The 22,583-nt window shown below is 29.1% G+C and overlaps 2 protein-coding genes across 6 annotated transcripts in view; one reads left to right on the top strand and one right to left on the bottom strand.

Moving 5' to 3' along the window:
• LOC107444591 (uncharacterized) overlaps positions 1 to 1,483 on the top strand; it is a 73,052-nt gene extending 71,569 nt beyond the window's left edge. For all 5 annotated transcript variants that reach the window (XR_006224950.2, XM_043040411.2, XM_071185460.1 and 2 more), the window contains one exon: positions 1,165 to 1,483. Coding sequence is in view for 4 of the 5 variants with exons in the window: in XM_043040411.2 (XP_042896345.1) it covers positions 1,165 to 1,307 (143 nt within the window). In the remaining variant the exon portion in view is untranslated. The remainder of the gene's footprint in view (positions 1 to 1,164) is intronic.
• A 13,636-nt stretch (positions 1,484 to 15,119) lies between these two features.
• Positions 15,120 to 21,997, bottom strand: LOC122269060 (uncharacterized). Its single transcript, XM_043040416.1, has 7 exons — positions 21,909 to 21,997; positions 21,079 to 21,165; positions 20,076 to 20,159; positions 19,644 to 19,724; positions 18,739 to 18,822; positions 17,201 to 17,308; positions 15,120 to 16,184 (listed from the first exon to the last, which is right to left on the bottom strand). The coding sequence occupies exons 4-7, from the start codon at positions 19,715 to 19,717 to the stop codon at positions 16,025 to 16,027; spliced, it is 426 nt and encodes a 141-aa protein (XP_042896350.1). The 5' UTR covers positions 19,718 to 19,724; positions 20,076 to 20,159; positions 21,079 to 21,165; positions 21,909 to 21,997; the 3' UTR covers positions 15,120 to 16,024.
• Positions 21,998 to 22,583: the final 586 nt, after the last annotated feature.

Consider the following 22,583-nt stretch of genomic DNA (forward strand, 5'->3'; position numbering starts at 1 on the left):
GTATCACTGTGGCTATCACTACTACTATTCTTTGTATATATAGTGATTAAATAATGAAAAGAACAAGGAAAGAAAATCATTGAATCAACCTGTCAATGAATTGAGAAATTATAAGCAATTCAGCGTATTCATGAATCACTTAATAAATAAAAGTTTATGCTTTATTAATATTACAATTTGGGGTGAAATAGTCAAAAAATTTTTTTTGCTTATACTTACTATACTTTTTTTTGCTTTGACTTACATACAATAATTGGATTTGGTAAAATTCCTAAAATGTTTGCACAAAAATGTGAGCTACTATTATTTATTTGCTATTTTTCTGTAGTGAAGATTTATGATTTGAATTAAAAAACATAATTTAAGTTTTTAAAAACAAAAATTAAGTATTTTGTCTATGTTTTTGCAAGAACGTACTTTTACCACTATCATTAAATATTAGTTAAGAGACTTAAATATGTTAAATTGCATCATATTTCAACCGTTTCATGCATGAATTTTTCGTTTAAGTAATAGAAAATATTTAGATATGCTGCATACCCATTTAACATCACAAGATTGTGGTATAATAATTCATTTTTGGAAAGTGTTGCCCTGTTTAATCAAAAATTAATGTCCTCATGTACAAGTGAGGACCTGTGCTTTTGTGGTACATTTTATGAATATAATTTTAATCAAGGAGAAATTGAATATTCTAAATTCTTTTATAAGGTATAAGAAGTTATGAAATACCATCGTAACATACCTCTCAAAATAAATAAACAAAATATCAGATTTTCCTTCTTTTCTTAAATTCCCCATTGATTCCCCATTCATTTTAATTATCTTGAATGGCCTGCCACCTGGTATGGTTTCCAAGTCTCTAAATGAAGACTACATACAAATTGCAGCACAATAGCGAATCTGAAAAGCATGATGAAACAAAAATATATACTTCTTATGTGAGGTCCATATGTGTGAAAGGGTTAATAAATTGTGGTTGTTAGGTAATATTTTTAATTTATTTTTACCCATAATGCATGTAATATTGCTTTTGATAATACTAAAATCCATACATAAATTAAGAATTTTCGTAGAGTATAATGGGTTAAATTAGGTGTAGTTACTGTTGTTTATTTAGTGAATTAAAATAGCATTTAATACCTATTTTTTTTGTTACGATAGATTGCCGAATGGGACAGTCTTTGGTAGTTAATGCTATAGCAGAAGGAAGACAAGCTGCTCGTCAAATCGACGATGACTTAATGAATGGGTCTTGTCTAGCTGGGCCAGGAGGATTGATTTACCTTAAAAAACACTGCCAATGAGTTTAGAAATAGTATTATTTTATTAGAGTTTTATATTTATTTTAGATGAATTTTATGTTGGACAAATGGTCTCCGATACAAGTATTGGGATTCAGTTGTTTTATTCTGCATTTTATAATATTTTCAGAACTTTTCTGTTTGAAGTTGTTTTAATAAAGGAAAGACCTTTGGTTTCATTTTTAATTTTATGTATTTCATATAGTTTAGTTTAGTGTTGCGCAAGAATCTTATCTAGCTTTATTTATATTTAAAAAGTTATTATTTATTTATTTATACTAAAAACAATTATTTATTAAAAATCTAAGCAATTTTTTGTAGCAAAAAGACCATGATTTCTTTGTAGGGAATAAGATGTTTCTATGTGTTTTCCTTGTTTTTAATTCAAATTTGTGTAGTAATTATCTGGAAACAATAGTAAGGAAAAGTTTTTACATCAAATTGCCATCTTTGAATAAAGTGTGATTTATCACTTTATTGATTAAGACCTTCATGTGCTGTTGCTGTAAAAAAATTGCATTTATCAAACTGTAAATGTTGAATTTTAAAAATGTCGAAATGCGATTTTTCACGGACTTTTTGACCGATTTTGCTCAAATTTTGTATTTTACCGTGTTAAGTTACATTCTTTAAAATGATGCAAAAAATTGTGTACCTTAAAATTCAAAAAAGATTTTGGACCATTATTACATAAAATAAAAAAATAAAAATTTACTGAAAGTTATTTTTTACACAAATAAATGAATTATATTTGGATAAATGAATTTTATAATCATGTGTAAAAATTTTCAAATTCACTTAAAATTTTTTCAAGATCTAGCGAAATACACAAAAAGTAAAATTAACATATTAATGGATCAAAACTTTTCAGCGCTCTCCTGGCTAAACTATTCCATACAACTGACAAAAGGAGAGGGAAGGGTTAAGACATGGAACTGATCTTCTCCCCAGATGGCGTATTCGAGCGCTGTGATCGCGATTTTATAAAATAGATACTTTCAAATATAATATTAATGCTCAAATTTAAAAATAATGATCAAAATATATAACTTTTAAGAATAAAAGTTCTAAATTTCTAGTTTTGTTTATTAGTATCTAAAACACAACCGTTTTCTAAAAAGAAATAATACTGCAACTGTACAGCTACACAAATATTAAATATACACTCTTGACTCTCAGAAGTAAGGGATGGTCGCTATTTGTAAAATATAGCCCCTATACTTTAGTTAGAAAAAAAAAGACATTTTTATCCTCAAATCTAAAATTTCTCAGTGATAAAACAAAGAATTAAAAATTAATTTCAGTAAAATTATTTTAATTAATTTTTCGCTTGTTTTATCAAATTATATGTGGAAAAGATTAATTAATTAGTTCCTGGAAAAGTTTTTTAAAAAATTACTTTTTTTTCATAAAATTTTATATTTTTTAATCGAGAGTTATAACAGAAACTACGCAAATTAATGATTTTATTTTAATTCATAACTGGCCATGAACAGCCAAACCAATTCTGAGTTACGACTTTTAACATTGAACTCCGTAGCCTAGAAGTTTTGAAACCATAACAGAAGACGAGGAAACTCCTGGATCAAGCACAGGTACAAACAGCTTTGTAGAGGTCTTTTTAAATTAACTTGCCCGCATGTACGTTACGTGGAGAGAAAAACCACAAAAAGCTCCCATGTTTAGCCCGATGGCAAGAGAATTCTAACTTATGATCGGTATACCACTGAGGAAATTTTACATCAGTACTGTGGTCGGTGCGAGCCTCGAGCAGAATTCGTATCAACCAGCCACCGCTGGGATTAGAATTCTGGTCACCTTATAAGGAGGCAAACACTCTATTCCATGAGTCACCAATGCTGCAAATTAATGATTAATATATTTCAGCAATAGTGTTAAATTCAGTCATAGTTGTATTTCATATTCCGATGATAGCTGCATTTGACGACTAATTGGTCCGCCTTCACGTACCCATTGCCATATTTCGATTATTTCGCTTAATTGGAGTAATAGTGTTTAGTCATAGTTGTGTTATATATTCCGATGCATCAACGACTAATTGGTTTGCCTCCCTTTTCCCACTGCTATGCTTCGATTATTTCGGTTTATTGGAGTAATAGTGTTTAATCATAGTTGTGTTTTATATTCCGATGCTACTTGCATTCAACGGCCAATTGGTCCGCCTTCACGTATCCACTGCAATGCTTCGATTATTTCGTTTAATTGGAGTAAGAGTGTTTAGTCATAATTGTGTTTCATATTCCGATGCTAGCTGCATTCAACGACTAATTGGTTTGTCTTCCTTTTCCCACTACTATGCTTCGATTATTTCGGTTTAATGGTGTTCGGACTAATAGTGTTTAGTCATAGTTGTGTATTATATATTCCGATACTAGCCTTCACGTGCCCACTGCTATGCTTCGATTATTTTGGTTTATTGGAGTAAAAGTGTTTAGTCATAGTTGTGTTTCATATTTCGATGCTAGCTGCATTCGACGGTTGATTGGACGCCTTCGCGTGACCATTGCTACGCTTCGATTCTGCTATATCTGTCAGCATTGCTTTGAGTTCCTGCTTCTTCTCACAAATTAGCTGCTTTGCGGCACTCCATTAATCTATCTCAAATCATACATTGAGGTCAAAAAATACTATCATTGAAAAAAAAAATACTTGTCATACATCATTAATTCTGCCGTTGAGTATATGAGGATAACTTTACTCCGATAATGGTTCGCTAATAAATATAATAAGTTTTTGCCTCTCGAAGATGGAGATTATATATATATATATATATATATATATATATATATGCAAAAANTATTTTACGCATTTGAATTCTTGTTCCTCAAAATACGGATATTTGAGTAGTACCATAATTGCATGCAGATAGATAAAAACAAAACTTACGATTGCTGCAAATCACACTCAATCATGCAAGTTTCTGCAAGTCTGGAATAGGTTTTAGCACATCTTGCTCAATGTTATATATATATATATATATAATAAAAAGTTGAAAAACAAACTAAGGAAAAGATATAATCTCGTCATCAGCTCAACCGATTATAACACCAAAATAGAGTGCTTTCTAATATTGTATTAATATAGCCAAAGCAAAGTATATATTAATTCAATAGGGGTAAGTAATTAAATTAATTCTTAATATGGCAATTTAATTATTTATAAACTTTTGTTTAAAGCTAAAAAAAAAGATAAATTCTTTAAAAGTTAAATTCATTTGAAATATTTTACTTTTATTTATATTAGTATATGGATTTTTTTTTATGCAATAGAATATTCCACTAGAGCCAGAGGGGTAGCTCTTTTAACAAGAAGCCTTAGAAAGTTTCTAAGCGTTACAACTCATTGAAGTTAAATTCGATTACGCTTAGAAATCAAATAACTTATGACCACCGAACTGTGTGGGTTGCCATGGAGAAGTACTCAAAGCAGTTCAATAACGATTGAATCCGATGAAATTCAAAAACCGAATAAATTCATTCGAGCGAATTATTGTAGGGACGAAAGAAAAATTCGCTCCATAACTTTTAACAGTAAGCAGTTTAAAAGAAGGGGAAAAAACGAAGTCATTATTAGCTTAAAAACTGTTGTGTTCGACTATGTAGAGAGATTGTTATATTTACAAAATATTTTTCTAAAAAATTTATTGTTTAATACCTTTTTTTTACCTATTAATATGCCTTAGCATTTTTATTGGGTGTCTAGTATTGGAATAAAAATATATGTTTATAAATTATACTAGGAAATAGTTTTTTATTTTTATTTTCTATTGCATGAGATTTTTTAGCAGGTCTTGGATACTTGTGTAACTGTGGCTTCAAACCTGCAATCGGTTTATCTTTCCAAACTACAGTTTTTTTTAAATGACATTTTTAGTCTATTTTTTGACGAAATGTATAAGTTTAAAAACGTTATACATAACAGTGGATCGCATAAATGTTTCGACAAGCTTCAAGAGTTAAGGCACATCATCAGGATTTTAATAGCATAGGAACCCACGCCCGGAAATGTCACCATAAGTCACAAAAGTAGCTTCCATATTATGATCTGTTTCCTACTGTGCTTTAGAACGGGTCATAGCGATGACATTACTGGGCAGCTAATTTACAATCCAGCGGCTTTTAACTACTCGATCTCTTTTTTGTGTGGAGATTTTTCTGTTGGTTGTAGTTGGTCGCAATTATAAAGCAAGTTTTTATTTCTTTTAAAATTTGTTACCCGAAATAAAAAAAAGTCAAGAATTAATTTTTATTTTATTTAAGAAAATGCAAAGCAGGAGAGCGGGTTGTTAAACGCCCCTGGATTGAAAAATCGCTTCCAGTCCTGGGTTCCTAAACAATTTTAATCCTAATGATGTGTCCTAACTCCCCATGACGTTTGTCGCAGCATTTATGCGACCTTCCTATCATATATAATGTTTTTAAACTTGTATATTTCGACAAAAAGTAGACTAAAAATGCCATTTTAAAATATATCTGTTGCTTTAGGAGCATAACTAATTTCAGATTTGAAATCCCCATACCCGAATCAGGCACGATCAAGTATTTGTGTAAATGCAATAAAATTTTTTCCCTAGTTACAATATTTAAATGAAAATTCAATTATTACATTCAATATTTAAATGAACCAAATTTTAGAAGACAACAAAGCTAAAAAATTAGAAAACTTCAGTTTTCAGACTTAGAAAACAAAACTATAAAGTTATTTTAGAAAACAATATAACTTCGAAACAAAGCTTTTGCAAACTTAGTACATGAACTCTGTTATAAAAAGTATGTAATAGCACTTAGTTTTTAACGAAAAATGAAATGCATTCAGCAGGTGCAAACTTTTTTATAAATGACCTCGTTAAGTATATATTTATAGTAACTCAATTGTTTTATTCATTGCACATTCGTGTCTACTAAACTATAATATAAAAATGTTATTAATATATAAAAATTGTTATATTTTTTTTGTCCGAAAATAACACGATTATGATTTCTTTATTACTTAGGGGAACAGCGGGCAAGATGAACCTCTTAAGGAAACGTTTAAAAAATAGTAAACTAGAGCAATTTTATATTGTAAACATATAGTGGGAACATTGCTCTTACATATCTCATACAGAAAATAAATAATAAAGTTCAATAATAAAAACTTAACATAAACAAAAAGAGAGCATTGTCCCATCTTGCGCGGGCTACCCGGGCAAGATGGGACACATAATTACAGGGTAACAAAAAAGTATAGGGATCACTTTTGTGGCTATCTACCACTAAAGTTTTAAAACCTTTTTACATATATAGCTTACTGATCTAAAGCTCTGCTATTAGACTTTCAATTGCAATACTATTTCATAAAATCACAAAAATGCCTTTGAAGAAATTTGACAAAAAGCTAATTGGTCAAGTACAAGCATTTTTAGAACTTCGCTGGAGCCACAGGATTATACAAACCCATTTTAAAAAGAAAGGTATTGCGATTTCACTCAGCCATATCAGTCGCATCAAGAATTCAAAACTCGGATCGATGCAAAATAATGCAAAACCAAAAAGAAGTGGACGGCCAAGCAAATTGAAGAAATCAGATTTGCAGAAGCTTGATAAGATGACATCAAAACCGGATCCACCAACACAGGCAAGCATGGCTAAAGCTCTTAACGTGAGTCAGCAAGTTGTAAGCTATCAACTAAAACAAAAGTTGAAGAAAAAATGCCATAAAAAACCTAAATGTCATCATTTAAGTGAGAGATCGGTGCAGATTAGGAGACAACATTCATGGCCCCTCTACAAGCTTCTCCGTAGGGACAGATGGCGAAAGTTCATTACAACTGATGAAGCTTGGATCTATCTATCTGATACCAATGCTAAATCTAAAGTTCAATATCTTAGTCGCGGGCAGAACAGGCGAGACTTGACACCATCAACCATGGTGCCTCATCCCAAAGGCGTAATGGTTTGGATGGGCATATCCACACATGGTGTGACCAAACCTCGGTTTGTGAAACCTGGGGCCAAAATAAATTCTGAGTATTATATACAGAATATATTAAAGCCCTTTCTTAAGGATGATTACTGCAGATTGTACCCTAATGGTGATGCTGTATTCCATCAGGACTCTGCCCCATTGCATGCATCTAAGGTCACCCAGAAATTCCTAACAGATCAGCAAGTGCAATTCCTGAGACCAGAACAATGGATTCCAAACAGTCCTGATGCTGCACCATGCGACTATTTCCTATGAGGACATCTGAAAAACAAACTGAATAAGCGAAGAATTTCTACATTGAGAGGCCTTCAAAGAGCTATTAGAGAAGAGGTGAAGAAAATCCCCCAGGAAATCATTTTTCGGGCTTTAAAATCCTGGCCGAAGCGTTGTAGGCAAATCTATTATGCCGGAGGTCGACATATTGAGAAGCATCGCTGAATTTATGTAATAAATTTTGGAAATATAAACATTCAAAAATGATCCCTATATTTTTTTGTTACCCTGTATGTTTCGAAAATCATCGAAATTAATGTCAGAATAAAAGAATAATCGACAAAAAAACGTTCCTAAACATCACAGTTACTGCATAAGAAGCGGCCAAAACCGGAATAAGCACTGCACGCTTCATGAGCCCATTCTGAGCAATCTGAATATAGTCTGTCAATTAATTAATTATAAATTATTTTTATAATTTTTTAAAAAAATTTGTTAAGTTATATGTGCTAGTTCATATTTTTGTTGTTGTTAATATTTTCTTATTTTTTATGCTTTTTGCCAAAAACGGAGAGTTTAATTTTTATATTACACTTTTACTCTACTTTGGCTGTCCCATCTTGCCCGGATAGTACATTTCTTAAAAAAATTATCTGCAAATTTGTTTAAACAAATTTTAATTTTCACTACTCATTATGCTTGTACAATAATAACACTACAGTGCCACAAATTTTAAAAATTTATTGCAATGTATTAAACAAATAATAACAGCATACAAACCTGGAAAAATATTTTAACACGTTATAAGAAAAACAAAACAATGCTTGCATTTCGGTAACACCTTGTGAACTGACGAAAAAACTTGTCGTATTGAGAACAACAATATTTTCTTATCGAAAACGCACTTTAGATTTCGTTACTGTGATGTCCCGTTTTGCCCTCTCTTCCCCTAATTGGAAACCAACACTAGAAATTTTCCATTCAGTAACCGAAACCAATTGGCTCCGTGTCTCTTTTGTAACAAGAATCTTGAAATTGTTAAAATGTTCTGAAGTTCAAAATTTTTTTTTATAAATACCTAAGGAATGATAGATATAGGAAATTTTTTAATGTTTCAGATGAACTGTTTATCGTGGCTTAGCCCACATAGCATATACTTAGCTTAAAAATCTTTTCCAATAAGTCGAATATATCAATTCGCGTCGATAAAGGTGCAAAAACGTAGTTTGGGTTAACTTTACAATTTTATTTTCAACTTTCTACATTCATACATTATGAAAATCTATCAAAATTCGACATGTTTTTATTTTTTTATTTTATAAAATCTGTACTATGTTCAGATAAACAAATGTTTTCCTACTTTTTTAAAGAAGGATTTATCTTTATTTATTATCCATCTTTCTCAAAGAGTGTTTTTTCCGAAGAAAGGATTAAGGACTATCCATACGATACTTTGCTTCTCAGGCAAACTTCTAAACTTTTTCTTAAATCCTTTCTCATGAAAAAAAAATATTCCTCTGTTTCATTCCGGATAAATAATAGAGAAAAAAGAAAGTTACAGCAAAAGAACAACACTTTTTTTTACGGCCTCTAAGCTTCACGAAAGTTACCTTCTTACAAAATGAGCATGCCAATTGTGTAAAATAATTTTATAATATTTAGCATCTTTTCACATGATTAGTTTGCTGTTCACATTCATAATAAGTTGTGGTGGAATTTTTAACTTCTATTTACTTCGGTTTTGTTAAGCCTAGTTCAAGTGCATTTTAATGTTCTCTGTACTGTTTACAAGTTATATTAACAAACTAATTATATTTTAAGAAATATTGCATACATAACGATTCCTACTTTGTATGTTGATGATTTTTACCGAAGTTACTGATTTGTATCACAAAAATAACTTTACTGACTTAAGTGTATCATATCTTACAGTAATTATAAATGTTAGTGTTAATGAATAACGAAATTGCTGGTGGCTACATTACACCAAGTAGTGTAAAAGAACATTCTCGATGCTTCCCTACACCAGGCACTATCTTTGGTTTTCGGTGTAGTGGAACTTGACTTAGGTGTAAAGCAGTTGCTACCATTTTGGGTGATGTTATGCACGAAATTTTTTTACAATGTAGTGTCCATCCGTGCTTTAACTTATTAATACTTAGGGTTTTCGTTTGAGCGCAATACACAACACGAACGGGATTAAAAAGCAAACTCACTACACTAATGATTTAATTTCTAATTTAGATGTGCACGTTGAAGCGTTAAATTTAGTTGAAGAGTTTGAGAAACTTGTAAATTCACTGAGTAAAAATTCCTGCCTTTGAACGAATCAATTTACCTGACGTTTATGCACAAATCTACACAGCATTGGGAGAGAAAAACGTGTAAAAAAATTGCAGATGTTTCGTTTTATTATGCAAAAGAATTTCTGAATCCTTAAGAAGTTGTTCTTCATTCAAGACTACTTTCAATCGTAGTTTAAGAACATATTGCGAACTTGCTATATGTTTCGCATTCTTTCTAGGTTAATATATAATTTGGAAAAGTCATTCTCGGTCGAGACAGAGTCTAGTAATTTAAATTATTTTTTCTTGTAAATCTTTTCCTTGTTTAGTGATTTAATCTGTAGTTAATTTTTTTTCTTTGATGTTTGAAAATGCACAATTTTATAATATGATAAACACAATTTGTTTTTAAAACTTTTTACAATTTTTTTTAAAATGAACCCTTTTATAATATTAAAATTATTATAACTCTTTTTTAAATGCTATTTTTTAAAACATTTAAAAATTATTATCGTACATTTTAAAACAAAAATTATTTAATATTGTATTCAACACTTTTTTTAAAAAATAAAGAAATTAATTAGAATTTTATATAATTTCTTTAATAAGGTGCAAAATTTGTAAAATGATAGAAAAATTAATTTGATAGAGTTTGTGCGAACAATATTATATCATTTATTTATAAATTTATATATAAATTTATATAAATGTTATGAAAATAACTATTCAGAACTACTCAGTTTCAATAAGCATACATCTGAAATACTTATTGGTGAGTTTTTAATTCTTTCTTAAAGATTTATGGATATATCTCGAATTTTAAATCTATTATTGTTTTTTTTAACTCTTTCTTTGTTTTGCAGCATTAAAAATAATTTTTTAATGAAGCAAATTTAATTTCAAATAAAATTGTAATACACGTTTCTTGTTCCAAACCATTAATCTTTATAAACTCGTCTTTTCCATTCATTAATGAACATGTTATGCCAAGTTTCGTTCAAGATCTGCTCAAAAATGCATTTTTCAAATTTACATTCGTAGTCTACTGAATCAGCAATTTTGAAGTTTAAACCCCTAACGTTAAATTTAAGTTATTACTTTTGCGAAGGTTCAAGAGCAACATTGAAAATATATTTGTTTCCTTATTTTTTGCTTAAGCACGCGAAAAACCGTTCCGCTTAATTTTTAAGTTTTGCAGTCGCGAACGCTAACTCAAATGCTAGATGATGTATCCTAAAGCTTTTCGAAATATTTTTCCAAATAAATGTTATAATTCTTTTCCGAAGAATGCTTTTTATTTTACTGTAAAATATACTGTCTGTGTCATAACGACTGCATTTAATATATACATTTTAGGATTCAGATTACAATGAAATTCAAAGAGTTTGCACATTATAGATCATATGTTGTTGTTGACGTTTGCCTGTTTTAGGCAGAGGGCGTGCAATTGTTCTTGTTTTCCAGTGGCGCCATCTATGGCCAAGAATTCATTCTATTGCATAATGCCACACTGTTCCTACTCCTCCACAGGCACATGTATTGTCTGTTATGGGAACATGGAGGACATTTGCGACTCGACAGATTTAAAGTGCATCAGTCACTTCAGTCGGCGAAGTTCGAATCCACGAACTCTCGGGCATTGGCCTAGCGCCCTGCCAGCCAGGCTATCCCGGCCTTATCGGTCATATAATGTAAAGAGAGGAGAAAAAAGCACTAACGAAATTTTACAAATTACTAAGTCGGAAGTCAAGTGAAAAGATTTTGATACCAATTCGATTGCTTGGATAAACTTTTAAACAAAATTTTGCAAAAAAAAAAGTTTTTTTTTTTGGTGTTTTATAAGATTAGCAGGTGTAAGATTTGGTGTGAAAATGCTCAAAAATATGTGTTTCAGATTTAGCTCCATTTATATAAATGAAAAAAAAAAAAAACTAATTATTGAAGACTAAAGTTGAATCAGTTTTATGCCAAAGAATTTTGTTTTAATTTTTAGGAAGCTGAATGTGTAATGTACGAAAAAGGTTTCCCGCTTAGTTATATTTTTAAGAGATGCTTTCTTTATATTTTCTTGATAGGAGTTACAAATTATACGTAAGCAAGTATCTAAATTTTCAATTTCGATTTTTAAAAAAATAGAAAAAGTATCAAAAATTACATTTGAAAAAAAAATAAATTAAAATTCGAACTAAAAGTTAAACTGGAGGAAATAAATTGTTTGAAAAATATTTCTTCGTGTAGTTTCATAGGTTAAGAAATTTGACAGCAGTTGAAAAATAAGCATATATTTTAAACAAAATTTTGTACAAAATTTTGTACAATGAACTAAAACGCACAGTTCTTATTGCGGTATTAACATCTTAAATTTTTTAAATTTAAGATTCAATTATTATAGTAACATTGAAAATTAAAAGAAAAAAAAGCAGGGTATCTCTGCAGATAACTGCTTACATAATAATGGGAAAAGGATTGGATGGACGTAAGCGTGGAAGAAGATTGTTTTCTATCCCAGAGGAATAGGCTCAAATATTACCAAAAACATATTAATGATTATTTGAATGGTCCCACATGACTGGAAAATCTATACTCGATTAAAGGTTTTTATCAATCAGTTTTGAAATTATTTTCATTGCCTAAATACATGTGTGACAGATTGGTTAATTTTTTCTGGGTCTTTTTTGCTTATATGAATTTGTAAATTGAAAAGTGAATGGGTTAAAATGCATCTGCATGAAAAATTTTGTTAAAAGAAATTATTGAAAGCCTATACACTGTAAAAAGAAAAAACATAATTTTTATGCTGAATAAACTCTGTACACGTTCCTGCATTATAAAAAATTCCGAATCAAATTACGGAATAAAGTACCAGCACTTCGGGTGCATAATCCGTAATATACATTTTTACAGTACAATATTATTCAGCAATTTTTACATTAATATTTTTTTAATTAGTATAATTCAGTAAACTTTAGGTAAATATTACTGTAAAAGTTATGGTATATGTGATTTTTTCTCTTCATATTATATTCTGTTAAAAATGGATTTCTTGGTAACATGTACTGACAACCTGAGAGTCGTTAATTGTTACCGTAATTTGATGTTGTACCGGAATGTTTTACAGTGTACCATTCTCTACAATTCCATTCAACTTTTGCAGTAAACAATAAATGCAAGTAAGGTTAGTATTAAAATGTCGAGGTACCGTTTTTTCCCAATTGATATGACAACAATATCGGAAATGAAAATTTATATATGGGTCATTCTCACGAAAACTGTCATTTTTCAGTTCATAAAATCCCAAAAAAGTAAAGTGAATAAAAAGCTCTGAAACTTTTTATATTAATAGAAATATGTAATGGCATTATAAAGAAAGTATATATCCTATAAATTATACTTAATATTTAAATTAATTAATTTTTTAAATAATTAATTTATAATTAATTAATTTNAATTTAGGTGATATGCTGACAAACTCTTACGTTATAGCAATCTAATCTTATTACAAGCAGCCACTAGAGATCAAAGACTAGCTCGTCGCAAAGATAGTTCTATGTTAATCTTTAATAGTTCTCTGTTTAAATTCGAAAACAAAAAGCTTATAGATTTTTATACGCATATATTTGTGAAAGACGAGTGTCAAGTTATACGCGAAAACAACTTTTAAGAGTTAAGATGTGTCGAAGGAAAAAAGGCTTCTTCAGATTAGGCAATTTCAAAGATAAAATGGAGCTAATTGATTGGAAGTCCCGCATCGTTAAGACACGGTTCCCAGTAGATCACCGAAGTCAAGCATCACTGGCTGCGGTCAGTGTGCGGGTGGGTGACCACTTGGATCAGTCTGCGAAGGGACCGAGGGTGTGCGGTATTGGTCCTCGTTAAACTGTGCTACCGTAAAGTACTCGACTTCGCGTGCAGGTCGTCGGGCTACCGAAGCGGGGGTGCCATCCCCTCTGCAGAGGATCAAAATTGTGATGGCATGTCTTCGGATCATCCTCAGGGATGTTTCCCAGACCGTCGCCAATAGCCCATTGTGCAGCTCTAGTGCGACGTAAATGAACAACAACAACAACAAATAATTGATTGAACTTATTATATTTCTTTTGAGAGATAGATTGTGAAAGTATCTCTCGATAATTTTTACGTTTTTAAGCAACTGTCACCACAGCCTCAAAAATTGTTTTTAAAAAAATCACAAGCTACTTCAAAATCATTAAAGATTATGAATTTTTGTATATTTCTAAGGAAATGTTAAAGAAATACTATGATATCCAAATGTTATTGTTACCGTCATAATTTTTTTCATATATTTATATATTATGTTTGAAGTTTTTTTATTGCACCACGCAACTTAATTTTTGAAAACTATCACCAGTTTTTTTTTAAATATGATCTTTTGCAATTGCATAATCCTTGTCTTATAATTATAGTGAACAATCTGCTTAACATTTTTTAGATCTTCATTTAAATTTGATTTAATTAAACTGTAAAAATGCGTTTTCCTACGAGCGAATATCAATCCATTAAAAAAATTTTTTTTTGTTTTTTTGTTAATCTATTGGTACTCCGTCCTGTTGCGGATAAGAGGCACAAGTTATCTGGAAAAAACTGAACAGGCAGTTCTGAGAATTGATGAACAATAACAAAGTTGGTTGTAAAAATAATTCAAAATCAGCTATGAAATCTATTGTACATTCATTTCATCTGCATTTCATTGTTTATAAACAAACATTGTTTATAAACATTGATTAATCTACATTTCATTATTTACAAGTAAACATTGATTAATCTACACTTCATTGTTTATAAAAAAAGTATTACCGAAATTAGCTAAGTGATATAAATTGAACTGCGTCAGCAATATCTAGTGTTAGCGAGTAGTCGAAGAAGTCACCGGGGTTAAAAAAAATCTGTTCGTCTTATTAAATTATTTTAGTACACACAGTCAGGCCTGAAAGCGAGACGAAAAAGAGAAAATACTGGTAGGAGAACTATTTCAATATTAGATAATATTCGGGAGGAGTTAATCTATTCTTAACAATAAACAATCACTGTAATTAGTTTTTTCTTGGAGAAGAAGCAATTCAATATAAAAATTGTATCCATTAAAAACAATTGGTAGTTATAGATTTTTATTATTCCCGAAAAAAAGCTAAAAAATGAAATTTTTTTGTTATCAGCTTTTAATCTTTTCCGTCTTGATATATATGGGCTTTCAGCCCATGCACACAGTCGTAACATACATTTTTAATAAAAATTGATTTCACTAATTTTGAATAATAAAAGTAATAAGAAAATAACAAATCATTAAACAAGTTCCATTTATTGTTCTTAGTGTAAATTTTACATGCACATAATAAGTTACAATAAATAGAGAAAGAACTTGCAATCAACATTTGGGAGTCTTTCAATTTAGAAATTCATGCTTTTGGAATCACAAAATCGGGAGTTTCGATTAATTGGGGAGTCTTTAGCAGGTTAATACCTAGTTTTAGACTCATACTTTGTTTTGTTCGTAATGTTTGTTTTGTGTGCCACAGATGCAGGTAAAGTCTTTCACTTTTAAAGTCAAGAAGTTGGTAAGGTCTAATAATTCCTGAATCTCGAGGTTGGGAAATGCACACTTTTATAGTCACTCATTCAAATAAGTTTGGAAGTCTTGCGTCGGGTGCGTCTAGCTTTTAAGTCCGAGCCCGAGAATGTCGTCACAATCGGGGAGAGTTACACAACAGGGCAACGTCTATTTTAATAGTCACATATTTAGGCATTTTAGTTTATTTTGAGAGTCACACGTATTCGAAAATTCGTCTGTTTTTAGCACACAGCTGCGTGGAAATGTCTAAAAATCTGGGAGTCAAATACATTCTTTTGTAGTTATATATTCTCCAGTTTGTGTGTCTTGAGTCAAGTAACATTTAGGAAATATCACACACTCAGGAAATGTCACATTCAGGAATTGTCACAGTCGGGAAAAGTCGTAGTCGGGAAAAGTCACAATCGGGAAAAGTCATAGTCGGGAAACGTCACAATCGGGAAAAGTCACAGTCGGGAAAAGTCACAATCGGGAAAAGTCACAGTCGGAAAAGTCACAGTCAGGAAAAGTCTAATAGTCAGGAATTGCATACATTCAGAGTCTCAAAGTCAGGAAATGTGTACTTTTGGAGTCACAAATATGAGAAATTTTGTCAAGATCGGTAGTTCTAAGTCGGGGAATGTCTAGTTTCGGGTTCACTCTGTTTTCTAATATTTCCGCATGAAACACCCAGTAAATAGACGTCTCACAAAGTAGCGGAGACTTCTCCTCTCTTTCTTTCTCGCCTTTTCTCTTTTCTCAGCAAACTCTGGGTTTTGAGCCAATTTCTCTTCCAGAATTTTTGTCAATTGAGAAACATCTCCGCAACTGTAAGAAATAATCCATTTATTGTTAAACAATCTACAAGAAGGTTATTTATGTACTTAAATTTATATCAGACTTTAATTATTTTGTTTATTAATCATGCAAGTGAGAGAATTGCAACAAATACTGTTAAGAAATGAATTTTATTAATAATTGCGTTAACTAATAAGCTTGACAAGGTATTTGTAGAAAGAACGCTGCATTATTTCTTATTATAACAGAATCCAAGTTTTTTTTAAAAATCTGATTTTGACCTTATGCTTAATCATTGAAATATCTTATTCATATCATAAAATTTTTTTAATGTTACAATCACAGTACATTTGATTTTATCATTCAAAATCAAAGAATCTAACAAAATTGGAAAAACATGCACAATACAAACATGCACAATACAAACATGCACAATACAAACATGCACAATTATACAATTATATACAAAGTAATTTTGAAAAGAAAATTTATTTATGAACAACAGCTGCTTACCTTGATGTTTCATTTTTGAAGTGAAACGGAAAATGTCACAATTTGTAATCAAACAACCTTATATATTGTATTGCCTTATTTTAAATACACTAATTAATTAGTCCAGACAGTACTTGAAATGGCTTTGAAAAGCGTAATTTTTCAAAAAAATTATTTAAATTGTTTTCTATGTTTATCGTATGAATACATTATGCTCGATTGTCCACGAAAAACTTCATACTTAGTTAGTCAATATATAAAATCCCAAAAATTGAAGAAAATATATTTTTAATACTTTATCATGTGTATATATAGTGTCAATAAATTTAATGAAACAATTTTTCTCTAAGCTTTTGCTCTTATAGCCAGTTTATACTACTTAAAAACATATTTAATTACAATTTTATATTTCTTTAGTTTAAAAAGAAGACGTGGAATTAAATAAATAAATTATAAAATATACTATTGAAGCGTATAGAAAAGCATATTTGTTATTTAAATTCACATGAAAAGAAATGCATTTATTTAAATAAGATCGATAGCAATTACTGTACCTCTTTAATCCAACAACTATGTCCAATGATTCTTTCACTTTAAAGGACTTGGACAGTATTTTCTTTTCCCTCGAATCAATCTCGAAGTACCAATGGTCACTTCTGTCACTATTAAAATTAAAGAAGAAAATTAATAAAATTAATTCATTATTAAAATTTGTGTACTTTAAGCTAAAAAGGGAAGAGATAAGAACTTGAACTCATTATTAACTTTTGATTTATTGATCGGATTTTCATTAAGGCAAAGAGTTGTGCGACTTTTCTCAAATATGATAAAATATCTGTGCAGGCATTAATTATAAGGATATGAAATCAGATATAAAAAGGTTTACTTAGATTCATTTCTTGTGACGGAATAGGAACCTTTATTTCATAAGAGCGTTCGCCTTCCAATGAGGCGAACCGGGTTCGAATCCCAGTCTATACGAATTCCGCATCCGGCTTGCACCGACCACGTTGCTGACGTGAAATATCCTTAGTGGTAGATGGATCACGGGTTAGAGTCCCCTTGAAGTTAGGCTAACCATAGGTGGTTCTCATGGTCTTCTCTCATGGTCTAACTCAAATGCGGGTTAGCTCCATCAAAAAGTCCTCCACGAAGGCAAATTTCTCCCACTACTCGATCCGGGAGTTCCCTTGTCTTCTGGATTGGGTTCAAAATTACAAGGCTACGGAGTTGAACATTAGCTATCGTAAACCCATAAAATTGGGTTGGCTGTTCAACGACGGTTATAAAATAAAATAAAAGAGAGAAGGAGGCAATTTTAGACAGTTTATTCAAAAGACAATTTATTCAATTTTGGACAATTTATTAATTTTATGCAAAATATTATTCTTTGCATTAATTATCATTTTTAAAAAACGCAAATGGTTGAAACTTTTTGAATTTTTGTTTTGAAAACAAATTTTTAACTAAATTTTATCTATGAAATGTTGAAAGACCAAACACCAAAATTGAAATAATTAATTAAATAGCTCTGGAAAAATAAATATTTAAAAATATGAACTTTTTAAGATAGCAAATTTTGCAAGAAGTAAAATTAACTTTAAGGTGTAAAAGCTCTCAACAGTTCTTTTGACCAAAACAAAACTGATCTATTGAGTCCATGCCTTCTAGACTGTGGTTACAATCTCTATTTTGAATAATAATGTAGGAAAATTAATAATATATTCTTTTATAAAAAATATATATATTTACATAAAACGGAATTGCATTCAGTTAATAAAATAAAATTATGAGCATTTACCGACAGTAAGAAGGAGTTACACAAAACTACGTAACTGCAGAAAATCGGGTTTTAAATTTTGGATTAAAATACTGCTACTATTTAACGGAATTCTCATTAAAATGGACCCGGAAAATATTCATTTTATTTGAAGATGAATAAAATAAAATGTAGGATATTTGCTTCTAAAAGAAAATAACTTAAAAAATTCGAATAAAGTAAAACTACGATTTCGGACCATAAAAATTTAAATCTGGTGTATTAACTAATTGAAGATGCATTTTATGTAGTTTAAAATATGATTTTAATTACCCATTCATATCAACCATCTCTTTATCAAGAATCATTTGTGACTCCTTAGGCTCAATATCACCCCGCAATACATCCATTTTTTCGCTAAAAATAAAAAAAGGAAATTAGTACATCGAATAATTACCTCAAGCTTAACAAATGCCCTACCTGTTAGTTTCTCAAATTAGTGAAAAAATGTGATAGAAAAGCTCTAAAAATATATATATATATGTAATTGAAATTGAAAACTCTATGTATAGTGACATGTTCAAAAGAACACCTTTGAAAACCCATCTTTATTTGTAAATAAACATGGCTGCTAAGTAGAAAAGAAGATCTAAATATAGTAGATCTAAAGACAATTTTTATTCGTAAAATAATTTTAGAATGAAGGTAAGTACAACAAACTATTATCAAATTAGAATTCTTCGATTAATTAATTGTTATAAACTATTAAAATTTGAATTTTGTCCCATTTGATAACGATTTTTCATTTACCAAGATTCATTAAAATAAAAATATATACGCTGTTTCAATTTCAAGCATGCCACTTTACCTTGTATTGAATGTGTGAGTTTTAGTCTCGACTATATTTATTTCGGTGTAATTTTGAGAAGCTCCTTTTTTGAAGTATTTGCAAGAAATGATTACTTATCAAAAAGTAAAATTATTAGTGTTTTTAAACCATTTTCATCCCTTTTACGTTTATGCTTCACATTAATTTTTTGTAATTCATCTAGGTCTGATTAGAACAAATTCATTTAGTTTGCACTTTTTAAATAAATTTGAAATATATATTTTCTATTCATTTCATGCGTAAGCTTCCAAACAAAAAAAGTAGATTATGTTTTAAAAATTACAAAGTTAAAAATTAAAATTTTGTTTAAAATACTTAATCTCAATAATATTTAAATTATTTAACCAACCTATTCACTATAGCAACATTTTCATTGGATGAGGATGATTCATTTGGCTCTATTTCAGCACTCAACTCTACCATGTCATCCCTAAAGATGAAAAATAAAATTACCATATTATACAGTTAACGCGTCAAGTTTAACACATGCTTCACATATAATAGCATGTCTTTTATTAAGAAGAATTAATTCATACTTGTATGGATTTTGCACAATTTATTTTAAATCATTAAACTCTGACTATTACAAACTATTTCAATTTGCATTTATTAAAAAGATGTCTACACAATTATTTTCTAAAGTTTCTACGATGAAAATCAGCATGCAAAAGTAGCAACATAAATACCATTTAATATATAATATCTAAAATTGCTAAATATTTAAAATCTCACTAAAGACAATTAATACAATAAAAATAAAATAAAAGCTAAATATCCAAACCTATCCAAAATTTCATACTCTTCATCATCAGTTGTAGATGACTAAGAATGCTCTATTTCAGCACTCAGTTCTTCCATATCATCGCTAAAGGAAAAAAAATTAAATTATTGCATTATATTTTTGCTTCAATTTTGAGACATAAGTTTGCTTAACACATTTTATAAAGCTGAAAATCTATAATAACAAGTCTTCTTTTCATGAGAATTTAAGCGTATTTTCTTGCACTTTACGTATAGGCCTTATATATTTACATATCTCATATAACAGCTAAATAATTTAATTTACATAATTTAAAAGTTTCTTAGTGATTCCAATATGAAAATATGTATGCAAAAATACCATTCTGCTGCGCAATTAAAAAAAAACATCGTAAGTTATCCACGATAGATTTCCTTGACTTATATTTCATTTATGTTGCTAACTCTATGAACTCTAACATAAAATTTAAAAAACTAATGAACGCAATTTTTTTATGAAAAAAAAAATTTGCAATTGGTAGCATACATTACAAAAATGCCAAACAAAGGAAAAAAAATGGAATTTTTTCGAAATTTTTTATTTTTATTAGAAATTTTTATTTCGAAGTTTTCGAATTCTGTTTTATTTTCTATTGGATGGTAGTATTTTGTATGCCAATATACAACAAATTTTGTTGAATATTTAACACTAGAAAGACTGAAATTTAGTATATATCTACATTGCCCAAAAGCAGTCAAAATGACCGGATTGTAAAAGTATAAATAATGTGTAAAAATATTTGTTTGAAATTAATTTTTAATTTTTTTTTTATTATTTACAGTTAGATAACAAGCTATTAATAAATATTAACAATAAAAAAAATTATATGTAGTACAAAATTCTAAGAAATTGTATCATTATATACATCGTTGTATTTCCAATTGAAATTAAAGCAGTCAAAATGACTTCCTTAGGCAATCTAGTGTTGAAGCGGTTTAAAATACAAATATTACAATCGTTTAAAGATAATAACTCGATTTGGTACCTATCATTAGCTTCATCCTTATCCTCATCAGAAGTCAAATTTGACTCCTCACTCACTACCTCACCCTCAACCTCCAGCATTTCGTAGCTGAAAATAGAAAGAAAATAATATATTTATAGATTAGATATTTATAGACAGAATCTAATTATCTCAAGATGGTTATCTTTTATAAGTTTCTTACTCGACTCATATTTAAGCCATTATAAAGACTAATTTAATGTGAATAAGTTAATATTGATGAAATAAATTTATAAAAAACATCTCTTCACATATTTTTCATTTTTATATTAACATTTTATATCGATATTCACATTTAATATTTTATCTCCATATTGCAGGTTTTAAATATAAAATCTTGCGCAATATTTTTTTTCAAACAATGATATTTAATCTAAATTATTTAAATGCGATGATTTCTTTGCACTTCTTGAAAAGGATTTTTTCTTTGTATTTATTTATTTTTTATTTCGTTTATTTATTTATTCCTTATTTTATTTATTTATTCTTTATTTTATTTACTTTTTATTTTTATTTCATTTATTTACTTTTTATTTTATTTATTTGCAAATTTATTTTAATTTTATTTACTTATTTTTTTATTTACTTATTTTTTGTTTTATTTACTTATTTTTTATTTTATTTACTTTTTATTTTATTTATTTTTATTTATTCATACATTTATTTTTATTTTATTTTTTTATTTTATTAACTTTTTATTTCAGTTATTTTTTATTTTATCTGTTTATTTATTTATTTTTCGAACTTTAAAAAATTACCATTTTTCTCCTAAAAAATAATACTCTATTTGTCAATCCAAATCATATACTTACCCATCTGTTTCAGATGAACTACTGCTGGTGTCCTCTGCAAGAAATCCAGGCGCTAAAGTCAGATTATTAATTAAATTATTAATTAAATTTTAATGCAGCTTATTTTTTACTAATTTAAATTTGGGTAACAAAAATGTTTTATGATTACTAAATATATCATAACTGGATAATCAAACATAAACTGAAGAATTGTAACACAATATAGTTTTTAATTTCTTTTATAGTTAAAATATTATAGTTTTTAACTAATATGTAATTGTTTCAAATCAAAAAGTAATGTAAAAGAAAAAAAGATTTGAATGAAATGCATAATAACGCAATGATTTATTTAAGAGCAAAGAATCTTTTTTTTTATGAAAGTACAAATAACAGCATTTTCTTTCTAAACCTCCTTTTGACGAGCTTAGTTTTGTTTTAAATCTGCGGTTCACCAAAACCAAATTCTTTATTTAATGTATAATAATTAAAATATTATGCGAATAAACACTTTACGGAAGAATTTTCGTATTTCATTTCAGTTCAGTTTCAACGATTTTCAAATAAGATTAAATTAAAATATTCATGCAATGAAATCACAAATTGAAGAATTAGGTATTGTCTCACACAAAATAATACAGACTTCTAATATTGTATATTACCACTTCCTGCTTAATTATAAAAAGTCTTAGATAGATC

Source organism: Parasteatoda tepidariorum, chromosome 9 (genome assembly GCF_043381705.1).
Source record: "Parasteatoda tepidariorum isolate YZ-2023 chromosome 9, CAS_Ptep_4.0, whole genome shotgun sequence".
In the NCBI taxonomy this organism is placed as follows: Eukaryota; Metazoa; Arthropoda; class Arachnida; order Araneae; family Theridiidae; genus Parasteatoda; species Parasteatoda tepidariorum.